Here is a 12,936-nt window from a genome sequence, read left to right as displayed (position 1 = left end):
AAATAAAATTTATAACAAAGACTTCTTGCAAGGGTAGGTTGTGTGTGTCAAGCAGGACAAAGTTTGGTGCTGCCATAACCTTCCTGCTGCAACAGGTCTCCTGTTAATTAAGAAATACACCGGAGCTTAAAACGAGTTGATACCTCTTTAGGATTCTAGTTTCAATTTAAAAAACACCAGATTTTTCTGGTCCTATACCTATGGGGAGGAGGAAAAAAAATAAAAATACTTGAGTGTTGTGTTCAGTTCTGGGCCCTTCAGGAAAGATACTGAGAGGCTGGAGAAGGGACTGGAGCACAAGTGCTGTGGGGAGAGGCTGAGGGAGCTGGGGGTGTTTCGCCTGGAGAAGAGGAGGCTCAGAGGTGACCTCAGCACTGTCTGGAACTGTCTGAAGGGAAGTTCTGGCCAGGTGGGGGTTGGTCTCTTCTCCCAGGCACTCAGCAATAGGACAAGGGGGCACGATGAGCTCAAGCTCTGCCAGGGCAAATTGAAGTTGGAGATCATAAAAAAATTCTTTGCAGAGAGAGTGCTCAGGCATTGGAATGGCCTGCCCAGAGAGGGGGTGGATTCCCCATCCCTGGAGGTTTTTAAAGTGAAATTGGCCGTGGCACTGAGTGCCATGATCTGGTAAAGGGACTGGAGTTGGACCAAGGGTTGGACTTGATGACCTCGGAGGTCTTTTCCAACCCAATCGATCCTATGATTCTATGAACTAAATTCTAGCGCGCTGTTTTCGCGCAGGGGAAACTGGGGGGACAGCGCGGAGTCCCCGGGATCGCCCCCCGCTCCCATTCCCGGATTTCCGCCGCGCCGCTTCGGGAATTCAAACCGCGTCGGGGCCGAGCGGGGCGGGCCGGGCCTGCCTGTGACGGGGCTGTGCCCGCCCCTTCCCTTCCCTCTCCTCGCCTCTGCCTTCCCTGCCCGCGCCGGGCCCGGGCGGCGCCTGAATCAGCGGCAACATCGGAACCCTCAGGTACCGGCGGGGAGGGCGCGGGAGCCGCCACCGGGCCCTGCCCTGCCCTGCCCTGCAGGCCCGGGGAGCGCCGGGCCCGGCCCCGCTGCCCCCGGCCCGGGGTCCCTTCACATCCCCCCCGGCCCGGGGTCCCTTCACAACCCCCCGGCCCGGGGTCCCTTCACAACCCCCCGGCCCCGCTGCCCCCGGCCCGGGGTCCCTTCACATCCCCCCGGCCCCGCTGCCCCCGGCCCGGGGTCCCTTCACATCCCCCCGGCCCCGCTGCCCCCGGCCCGGGGTCCCTTCACATCCCCCCGGCCCCGCTGCCCCCGGCCCGGGGTCCCTTCACATCCCCCCGGCCCGGCCCGGCTCTCACTTTGCTGCGGGCGGAGCCGGGACTGCCTTCCGCGGGACGGGCGTGCGGACACCCAGGCGAGACGGGATGAGCATCCTGCCTTCTTAATTCATTAATTGTCAGGTGCTCTGCGCCCCAGCTGTTTCAAGCCGCCTCAGATATTCGCCCGCGTGGTTCGTTCCCCCAGGTGTTTTCCCAGGGGTGTGGGGAAGGGACAGAGCTTAAACCGCGCTGTAAACAGAGCTGGGGCTGCCGGCCCGGGCTGGGACCAGCACTGGCTCCTGCTGGCGGGGCATGGAGCGGGTGTGGAAAGGTGGGATGGCACCTATTCCCAGTGTAAAATGGCAGGGTGGGATGTCACCCATTCCAGCTGTGGAATGGGAGGGTGGGATGGCACCGGTTCCCAGTGTGGAATGGCAGGGTGGGATGTCGCGATTCCCAGTGTGGAATGGCAGGGTGGGATGTCACCGCTTCCCAGTGTGGAATGGCAGGGTGGGATGTCACCGCTTCCCAGTGTGGAATGGCAGGGTGGGATGTCACCCATTCCAGGTGTGGAATGGCAGGGTGGGATGTCACCGATTCCCAGTGTGGAATGGCAGGGTGGGATGTCACCCATTCCAGGTGTGGAATGGCAGGGTGGAGCAGTTCTGTGTCGGGACCATGCCCAGGCTGCTCGTGGGAACTGACAGGGCTGCACTTTTTGTCTTTCTTGTGTTGTTCTCAAATTCTGTGGTGCTTCAGTTGTACAAAACATCAAGTATTTTTTTAATGCTGTCTCCAGTTTTTTATAACGTGTTCCCTGGAATCTTATGCCCCCCTCCTTTATTTTTTTTAATTTAAAGAACAGGCTTTATATTTTAAACACACAACTAAAATACCCTGAAAGGGCTAATTTTTCTTTGTAAGGCCTACACTTTTTTTAAAAAAGGGAAGTCTTGTGTGTGTTTTGAGTCAAGGACTAAAAGTGAGGTCAGTGAAAACAATAAATTATTCTGAAAACCTGTAAAATTGTAAACTTGGGTCTTCACAAATGTTTGTTTTACTTTCACTTGCTCCTTGAGTTGTACATATTTCAGAAAACCCTCACATTTTTTTAAGGTTCACTTCAACTACAGTAGAGCTCTGGAAGTCAAAGTCTCTGCTGTCAGTAAGATATGGGTGTGTGTTCACATATTTCATACAGAATTAAGTGACTGTTTGGGGAGGAAGATGCATTGCTTGTGTGTGTCCATTCAGGAGTCAGGCTGAAGATAATGAATTAAAATGACTGACATCATGACAACCATAAGACAGAGGAGGGTTGGAAAAGGCTCAGAAGCAGCTGAAGATCAGCCTTCAGAGGAGATAAATGGGAAGCCTGATGGGAAAATTCCAACTGGTGGGTAATGGAAAGGATTGAAACTTTATGGCTTTTTAGTAGTGTTTTCACTTTTGGTATCTGTCCTAAGCACAGGTTAGAACTAGGTATGCACCACATGCATTTTCATACTTAAATTTATCACCAAAATTGGATGAGACAGAGGACATGCAGGTTGCTGCCAATCACATCTGGTTTAAAATCCTGATTTAAATTGGTGAGAACAATTTCAGGCTGTATGTAGCCATCGTAGGTTCTTAAAGGAATCCCATTTCAAATCACTGGTAACCTAAAAGGATTTGAAGACAGTTGATGAGATGTACTTAAATATAAGCAGATTGCACATAAAATCTGAATTTAACTGCAAACTTTTGCTTTTTAATTTCTGGGACACTAGCTAGGTAAATTTAAAAGACAGACATTAAGTGTCTGAATTCTGGAATCTGTTTAAGTAATGAAGTTCTGACAACATTTTTGTATGGAATTACAGCTTTAGAGTTGGCAAAGTTTGTTGGTTTTTTGTTTGGTTGGTTTTTTTAAGTTATTTTAAGGGTTGTTTAGATCTAAATTCTTAATGTTTCTGTATATGCAGTTTGGGCAGATGAAAGGGAAATTGTGTGGTTGTTTCCACAGAAACACACTTAGAGTTAAGTACCCAAAGGGAGAGTGATCATAGTTCCCATCTGGTCCAGCCCTCACTTCCATGGAATTGCACAGCTGGACCTTGTGGAGTGACACACAGTATGAAACAGCCATTTCAAAGATAAAATTCCAGATCACTAAATCCATATTAAACCTTACATGAACTTTAAAAAAACAAACAAAAACCCCTCAACAAACTAAACCTCAGGAATGTCAGTGTACAATAAATGGCTTGAGCCACCTAGAAACACATCCTTTCTTTCCTGTGATTCCATCCCTAATCTTATTCCCATGTCAGCAGGACATCTGCAGTTCAAAGCAGGACACCCTAATCCAAGGCTGCTTTGGCTGCTCTTCAGTCTCTTTGTGGGTATTTAGTGACACTTCTGAACCTTCAGTGCTGCCTTTTAGAAAAGGCAAGCAACCCCCCAAAATCCAGGGAGCCATTTTAGGATATGTGAGGGAGATGTTAATTCCTTACTTTGTGTTCCAACGATCATCGTTCATAGCTTGAATTAAAAATGTTCCCCTGGAGTGCATTTCAATTTAGAATTACAAATTAGTTATGGCATTGATCTAAACTTGTATAGGGTCATGGTGGTGTTAAATTATAACTGCATTTTACCAATTAAGCCACACTTTATTTCACTTCTCATGTAAATAAAATACTCTGAGTTTGCTGGATGAGGAAGTAAAGAACACATCTCCATAAAGATGTATGAAAACCAAGTGTCCTGTTACCTCCAGAATGTAAACTGTGCTAGCACAGGCAATGTATGAATGACTTTCCAAAATTCCTGTAGGTTCATTTTGTGTTTCACAATTATAGACTGAATTATTTTATTTCCAAGACCGTACAGGTGGAAAGCTGTGGAACATCCTCTCAATAACTGTTGGTGGAATTGTTGCCATCTCTCTTGGATTTGTTACATCTGTTTATGTTGCTACACTGCATGAAAATGACCTGTGGTTTTCCAATATTAAGGTAAAGTCACTTTCACAGTTCCCTCAGTGCTTTCCTAGAGTATTAATAGGAGCATTAGTTGAAATTTCAGTCTTTATGTATTTGCCTTGTAACTTGCTCAAAAACATAGAATATTTAATTTTTTTAAATTCAGTTTTAAAAAAAGCTGTGCTCTCTTTCCCACCATTTTTTCAATACTTCATCAGTTCTATAAATACCTGTCCCCAATTTTTCTCTAAAAATATTTCCACACAGCTCCTGTCTGAGTTGTAGCTGTGGTTCCTCCAGTCATCCATCTTTATCTAGAATAGAATTTCAACATTCTGCTATAGGTTTCTCTCTAGTCATCCTTCTTTTATCCAAAGTAATCCAAAATTAAAAAAAAAAACACCACAAAACAGGTAAAATAAACAATATGCAAAATCCTGACACATAGTTATTTAATTGCATTTATGCTGTGGTATTGTAACAGTTTGGGGAGAGTCTTTTGCTATTCAGTACTAATTTTATATCAGGTTATCCTAAATGTGCAAACCTCCAAACATATTTCAGCCATTCCCAAGTGTAAAACCAACCATTCCCAAGATCCAGGACTGACTGGTGTTTTCCTGTAATCATTGTACAGAAAATAATGCAGCTAAATTTAACCAGAGAAAAGAACAGGTGAGTCATTTTCCTTTCAGACGCCTAAAATTCACTCTGCCAGGTCTGTGTATTATGTTATTCAATGAGTACATTTATTTAACTGGAATACTTGCAGTGCAATATGTCCTTCCTGTAATACACAATTTTTCTGTCCCAGAAACATTTATATTCCCCTTACAAGAATAATTTGCCCTTACTGAAACAATTGGTGTTGTATTAAACATCTGATACTTTTTGTAGCCACCCTCATCTTTCTTTGAGTATACAGATAGATTGTATACAATAAATTGAAACCTTAGGTTTGCCTTCTCCTTCCAAAAGCAGGAATTGAATAATTTGAAGGGGTGTGTTTTGAAGTACAAGCAGGTGTGGATTTATGGCAATGTGTGAACAGAACAGATACAGCATTTTTATTTGGTCAAACTAATCCCAGGAGCACAAAGTTCACTGAAATAAGCAATTCTGTAGTTGTAATTAAGTTGTCCCTGCTCATTTAATTTGATAATTAATTGTTTTCATTTTAAGTACAGTAGCATTCTAGGCACTGGATATCAAAACTGAAATAAAACCCTCTAGTTATTTTTAGTCTGGGTTCTGTTGTCTCTGTAGCTCCCATTTCATCCCGTGGAGTTGATGGATAACAAGTAACATTGGGACATGAGCAACTGCAGCCCATTTGATGGAAAGATTATACAAAGCATTATGTTCATTTGTCAGCAGGTTAAAGGAGAAAGGGATGCAGATCCTCTCTGGTCTCACAATGCAGTGAACTCCACCAGACAATGCGTGTGGCTGCAGTGCTCATTTTAAACAAAATAGTGGTGTATGAGTGTTATGGGAAGACTCTGTGAAGTCTCCTACAAAGCTGGGGAAAGAAGGCTCAACCCAGCATGTGTAAACCAGTGTATGGACATCTCTGTGCCTCGTTGTGTGAGTGCACAGTGTGGTCTTTCTAGAATTAGGGTTTTATTCCAGCACTTCTGAATTGGCTAATCTTGTAATTACAGCACATGCCATATATTGATAAAGACAGGAATAAACTACACTGTGGAACAATCTGAGACCCTCAAAATTGCATGGAAAATTTGCTTCTTTTCCTCTTAACATTTTATAGTTGGCCAAGGCATATATTTTTGCATGTATTAACTAAACTTTCTAAAAGTTTGGAAAGAGTAAGTTTAGTTCATACTCCCAGTCCATATTCTCAGAAAAGGGAGGATTGTAGTCTGGTCCTTGGCCCACAGTTGTTGCAAGCCTTGCTTAATGAAATTCAGGGGTGATTTGGTTCATTATGTTTTCATCAAGCATAATGTAGAATCAATGGATGCAGCACTAATGCACACCCAGTGTTGCTTTAACCCCCCAGCCTGTGAAACACAGCAGTGCATCACCACTGCTCTGAAACATAGAAAATAAATTCTAAATCAGTTCTATTTGCATATATTTTAGATGAGTAACTTCAGCCACACTGAGTTGGCTGCAAACAGTGCAAGTCTGGGCATTTATGTTACTGAAAGCTGATACAGAATCCTTTCTTTCAATAAGCTACAGTTGGTCAGATGATAAAAATTCATGCCCAAAAGGGTCTTTGTGGCAACTAAATTAACACAGTGAGATGTAATGGGAGGCTTGTTTTGCCATCTTTTCTTTTACTCCTCTGTTTGTGCAGCAGTAGAAGAAGGTCTGCAGTGTTTGTCTGACACTTTTTGCACAAGGCAGATGTTTTTACACACACTATTTGGGTACAGAAGGTGGAATTTTTGTTCTGAAGACCCCATGGCTACATGAGCACCACCAGCTGCAGGTTTACAAATTTGTGCAGTTTGCCAATTGAACTCAACTCTAAAATCTGAAAGTAAAAAGAGTTAATTGTGTGAAGTCACAATTCTTAACTCCTTAGTCATTGAAGTCAGAACTTGCACACGCTCTTGCAGTGATTGCCTTTCTGTAATTTCAATTGCAATTCATCCAAAACCAGTTCAGGTTTGGGTGTCTCAGCAAAGGTTCACCCAACCAGAAAAACTGTTTAGTGGCTCTTAAACTGTTTTGCTCTGTTTTGAATGTGGCTTTCAACAGATTTCAGCTGCTGCAGTGGGTGAGAGTCTTGTTCTTACTTGCTAATAAATACACCTGCTATTATCAATTTGCCATAGTCATTGGAAAAAGATGTAAAATTGTTTTCTCACCAGAAAAACTGAAAATGCACATCTTGAAGAGGGATTTCTGCTGTGAAGGAGGTACATGATTGCCACTTTTTTTTTGCCTTATTTCAAGCCTTCCAGAAAGAAAATAAAAAACAGAGGAGAATGCAGCATTCCCTGTCCCACAGTCACAAGTTGGGTTTGGGTCCCCTTCCAGCAGGAATCACAGGTTATAATCACTTGTCTTGACCAAAGAATTTTGAAAAAAAAAGTTTGAATCCCTTCTCAGAGACATTAAACCAACAAAGATTTCTGTTTATGATGGGGAAAGTCAAAACAGATTTCTTGTCCAAAAATCCTTTCTTAGTTTTCTGAAAATGTTCTGTCATAACACATCTGAAATGGCTTGTCTATTTTCAGTGGTTTTCAGTAGGGGTTTAGTGACTGCTCCTCCGGTGTGACATCTTTTGCAAGAGAATCTGCTTTGAAAATAATAAAATGGGGTGGGGGGAGCACCACTCCCATCAGTGCTGCATTGCTTGTTCAGACACAGATTCTGTAAGACAGATACTGTAAGACAAGCAGATAAACTTCAGAGCATTCATTTGTTCTTCACCCCTGTTGAATAAGCATTTAAACTACTGTTAATTGAATTTTCCTTTGATAAAATTGCTACTTGCAAGAAGTCAATTATAAAGATACAAAATTTTAAATCTTTCAGACATGCAGCACAAGGACCATGGGATTTAGTCTCTGAAGTGCTTATATTTTTAAATTTTGAATGTAAAACAAAGATGTTTGCCCAGAGAAGCTGTGGCTGCCCCATCGCTGAAGTGTCCAAGGCCAGGTTGGACAGGGCTTGGAGCAACCTGGGCTGGTGGAAGGTGGCCCTGCACATGGCAGGGGGTGGAGTGAGAGGACCTTTAAGGTTCCTTCTAACCCAAACCATTCCATCTTTCTGTGGAAAAAACCAGGCAGGGAAACAGGCAGGCAACTAATTAGAATTGCACAAAGTGAACGTGCAAGGCATGAAGAGAAGGACAGTCCAGAACTTTGATGGTACTTTTCCACAGAAGTGCCTGTTGAGTCGTTTGGGTCCTTTTCCTCGGGATCCTAAGTCTGACCTGAGCAGGAACTTCCATTCCAACAGATGGGCTGAGGTTCACCAGCCAGGAGACCAAAGACTGTATATCTTTGCTGAGGGCACGTTCTCAGCCAGGAACATTGGCAGTGGCTGGGCTGAGTTTCCACTTACACAGTTAAGGTGATTTACAAATCTTCCTGATCTTAAAATGAACAACTAAAAAATAGTTTCAATTACAAAGATTTTGCTTTAGCTATGTTAAAAAAAGAAAATTAATTGGAGCTTTATTTATGCTCTTTATTTATTACTTTTACTCAACTCAGACTTTGGCTGCTTGCTCAGCATTCTGAGTGACTTCCTTGAAGGTAAGCTCTAGAATTTTGCACTGCCATGAAAGAAAGTCCTTTGTATTTTGCTGTAGGTGCTTAATATTATTAGGATACAATTGCATAAATTGAAATAATTTGTAACACTCTGTGTACTCTGGAGGACAGTGGTGCCTTTTTCCTTTGAAGAGTGATGAGTTCTTTGTTATAACATCACTAAGTGAATTTACAGAAAGATAAGTGTGTGCTCTTTCAGTGCTTACCCATAAGTCTGTGTGTTTTTATTGACGTGGAATACAAGGAAAAGTATAAATTGCTGTAGAACTGGAAAAGTATTGTGAGTGAATAAAACAGATGTTATCTTAGCATGAAACAGATGTAAAACTCACTAGTGTTTGTCTCATAAAGTATAGCATTTGGTTGAATACAGCTGGTGCCAGGATTACAAATTAATCATGTTTGAATGCATTTTTGCTAATTAGATCCCCCTCTGTGACTCCTCTCTCCCCCTTAATAAATTCCAAATGTTAACGTTCTTTTTTTTTTTATGAGCACTTAAGAGTCAGCCACTTTTTGGTATTAGAAAAGTTTTCAGTAGTGTTCAATTTGAAAGTAGAACTTGTTCAAATCCAGCACTCCCATCTTGCTGAGCATGTGGCTTTTGGTGTTTAGTGCCAGTGTCAGTTCCTTCTGCTGGTGTGATGATTATTTGTGTGTCACAGAAGCAGCTGGGGAGTTTAATTGTGAACTTAAGATTGAATCAGTTGTGGGTTTATCTGTTGACTTTTCTCAGACCAGAACTAATACTGGTTTGTCAACAGTTGACTTCAATAAAACACACAATTTGAGATAAGATTCTGTAGTAGGCAGTAAAGAAGGGAGGAACATGATTTTTTATCCAGCTTTATGTCAGCTCTGAAATAGTATTGATTCTGTTCCAGCAAAAGAGATGGGACTGCATAAGAAAGATGAAAGTCTTAGAATTTTGTGCGAGGTGGCACTAACCAGAGTGGCATTCACAAGACTCTCCAAAAACAGTAACATTTTGTTACTTCAGAAATGTTCTTGTGTAAAGAAAGATGAATTAATAAGATTGGGTTTAGAAATCTCACTTCAGTTTCTGAATTACTTGCATACACCACATACAGGAATTCAAATGGATTTTCAAATCTCAATATAAATTTTTACTAACTGGATATAAACATTTCTTAAGTTACTACTTATATATTTGCTGGAATGTTTTAATATAAACTACTAAAAGGATCACTAATAATAGAACACTTTCTGTAAGATGCCTGTTAGTTCTCTTCAGATTGGTTATTCGTGCAGTCTTACTTTGTTTAAGTGTTCTTGCCCAAGGCTGTGGATTTGTTAAATTTCTCTGGATCTTCACAACTAACAACAAAATGAAGTGAAAAAAGCAAAGAGCTTTCAGATCTCACTGACTCCGTCTGCTGCAATATCAGCCAAGAGAGAGGCACAGTTTGAAGTGTACCTAGTTTAAATAATTTGAACATTTTAAAATTAAAAATAGCAAGTTTACCTAGACCTAAAGCCAAATCAAGAGTCACTTTTCCTTTAACCTGTAATTTAAGAACGAGAGTGGTGACAGCTGGCTTCCTGCAAGAACCAGCACTGAGCAAGTGGGCAGCAGCATTCCCTGCCAGCTGAAATATCCCTGGCATTGTGGAGCAGCCCCAGTATAGCACACTGGATTAATTGAGCCTTAAGCTGACAAAGCCATGGAACACTGTGGGATACCAACATCTGGAAGAAAAGGTTAAATGCACCGAGCAAGTGTTTGCAGCTTTGAAGTCCAGCTGTTGGCCACTGCATCTACCTAAACATTTAATATTACAGAAAAACAGTAAAATCTTTCCAAAGAGCATATCAGAATCCCAAAAGGCATATACATTTCCCCAGTTAATGGAGGTGTTTACCCCTCAGCCATTTGCCTCTTGCCATAATTTCCATGTATTTCACCTTTGTTGAACCAGGTTGCATGGAATCCCAAAGACTCAACCCTCTGTGTAGGTGAATTTCCCTGGTGCAGCAAATTTGAGTTGAAGGCAGCTTTGTATGACTGTGAAAAGCAAATGGAAAGGAAATTTACTATTGAACTTTCACTTGCAGGAAGTTGAAAGAGAGATTTCATTCAGGACCGAATGTGGACTTTATTATTCCTACTACAAACAGATGATTCAGGCGCCTTCCATACTGCAAGGTATTGTAAACTGTACAGTAAGTTTTGCCTCGTGTTGCCAGCTGACTGTTTCTAGGTTTGTTTGTTTGTTTTTCAAATATAGTTGAGAACAAGGAATGCCATAACTGTGAGACAATGTAACAATTGTACTGGAGACAGATTGATTCTGTTCATATGCCAGGGAGCCACTAAGTTATGGACATAATAAATTTCAGAGTGGTACATTGGTGTCTGTGCCACAGCTTCACGTGCTGATGAAGGCAATCACTTTGAGGGACAGTTTTCATATCTGTTGAGATTTCAGCCTTGCTGGTTTATTCAGCATATTAATTTCATTTTTATTCTTCTCTTGTTTAATTTGAACTGTTAGCCATCTGTGGGAAGGGACAATGTTTTTTTGCTGTATGCCTGGACAGTAAGTGACACAGGGAGCAGCTTCCAAGGATGGGGCTTTCTGGGACAGTCTCAGGTTTTCTAGATACTTAACTGTTGCTCCTTAGCAATTCTGCTTATGTTACACCTTTGTCAAATTTAACTTCACCTGTGATCAAAGTAGGGACAAGAAACTTCTCAAGATCAGTACCAAAGATTCTCTGCTAGGCATGGAAGTATAAAAATAAATGTTTTATACACTACTAAATATAAAGTACTTGAATTAGCACTGTGAGTCACATTTGAAGCAGGGAAGCTGAAGACCTCAGAAGGTCATGTTGATTCAGAGGTAATGTGTTCTGAATCATTGACTCAAAGTTTGCAGTTTCTGATGAGAGATCCTAAAATACCTTTGAAAAAGTTATTCACTGTTCCAATGAAGATGGAGGAGGAAAATGACAATCTCCTATTTCAATTTCTCTTTATCATTAAGGTTTACATGGTTTAGTATATGACAATAAAACTGAATCTGTGAGGACAATTAACATACTTGAAAGAATGAATGTTTACCAGGAGGTGTTTCTCAGCATTCTGTATAGGATTCTTCCAATTCAGGTAGGCATTTATTTATGGCTTTAGATTGTAAGTGCATTATGAAGATTGCGCAGTGAATCATGGCTCCCCTTTGTGGTTATTTTCCAATTCAAAATATTCCTGATACCTTTTTAATTTATAAAAGCAAAACCTAATTCATACTAAGTATAATCCCCCCCATGAGTGTTTTAATGTCAACATCAGTATTCTTGTGTTTTACAGCAATACCTAGAGCCTGTTTATTTTTATATCTACACTTTGTTTGGACTTCAGGCAGTTTATGTCATTGCTCTGTATGTAACAAGCTGGCTTCTTAGTGGAACGTGGCTTTCAGGGTTGCTGGCAGCTTGCTGGTACATTACAAACAGGTAAGTGAGATTAAACATTCAATCTTTCTAAAATTGTACCTCATTTCAAAGGTAAGGCATTAAATCTTTAACTGCATGATTAAAAAATGAAACTCTAAGGCCTCTCTCTGCTTAGCCAAAAAATGGGAAAAAATCTTTAAGTAACACAAGATAATTAGAAAATCAGAAATGAGCTGACAATTGCAAACTGGGTATTTAAACTTTCATGAAGTTTGAATAGAAAATTTTGGCTTAAATTGGTCTCTGAAAGTGGACTACATCTTTCAGATGTGTCTGGACCTCCAGGTGGTGAGCCCTGTCTTCTCCAGCCTAGGAGCCCTTAGGTGTTACAGACATCTCCATGTATGCCCTTCAGGTCTGTCCTCACTGCCCCACTCCCAAACTCCAGGGATTCCTCAGCTCATCAGAAGTTCAGCTTCTCTCTTCCCTTATTCCTGTTGTAAACACCTCCTGCAGTAAGGCTTGCAGAAAAAAAGATGGTAATTGAGCTGTTCAAGTGCTTTATCACTTGAAGAATTCTCAATTTGGAGATAAAAACTTAAGAACTGGCTTTGTGCCAGAAATCAGCTGCTAGCATAAAGCTAAGACTGGTGACACAGGCTGTTATCTGTGAATTAATCAGGAAAATAAAAGTACAGTGTCAGTTCTACCAGAACTGTTTGATCTGCTGATCAGCAGCTCTGAAGAAGTTTGTCTGAAGCGTGTCCATTACTAAATAATTGTAGGTGTACAGTGGCAAAATATTTCTTTCTCCAAATATGAAAGTAGTTAAAAAACTTGTGCAGTATTTCACATGTTTCTTTCATGAGGTCATCTTTGCCATTTACATTATATTTGGTGGAAATTTGTTCTGTCCATCTTTCTAATAATTCATGAACAGTGAAAGCTTGTTATCCTTTATGCAAATAGAATAAGCACATGGAATTGATTTGG

The 12,936-nt window shown here is 41.3% G+C and overlaps 1 protein-coding gene across 1 annotated transcript in view; it reads left to right on the top strand.

The window, feature by feature from the left end:
* Positions 1-886: 886 nt before the first annotated feature.
* DPY19L3 (dpy-19 like C-mannosyltransferase 3) overlaps positions 887-12,936 on the top strand; it is a 35,579-nt gene continuing 23,529 nt past the window's right edge. The window contains exons 1-6 of the mRNA XM_071567605.1: positions 887-973; positions 2,544-2,685; positions 4,158-4,291; positions 10,600-10,690; positions 11,535-11,656; positions 11,858-12,003. Of these exons, the coding sequence (XP_071423706.1) occupies positions 2,571-2,685; positions 4,158-4,291; positions 10,600-10,690; positions 11,535-11,656; positions 11,858-12,003 (608 nt within the window). The 5' untranslated portion in view covers positions 887-973; positions 2,544-2,570. The remainder of the gene's footprint in view (positions 974-2,543; positions 2,686-4,157; positions 4,292-10,599; positions 10,691-11,534; positions 11,657-11,857; positions 12,004-12,936) is intronic.

The sequence above is a fragment of the Pithys albifrons genome, chromosome 12 (assembly GCF_047495875.1).
Source record: "Pithys albifrons albifrons isolate INPA30051 chromosome 12, PitAlb_v1, whole genome shotgun sequence".
NCBI classification, from domain to species: Eukaryota; Metazoa; Chordata; class Aves; order Passeriformes; family Thamnophilidae; genus Pithys; species Pithys albifrons.
The sequence above is the reverse complement of the archived record's forward strand: the minus strand, read 5'-3'. Positions and strand labels throughout refer to the sequence as shown.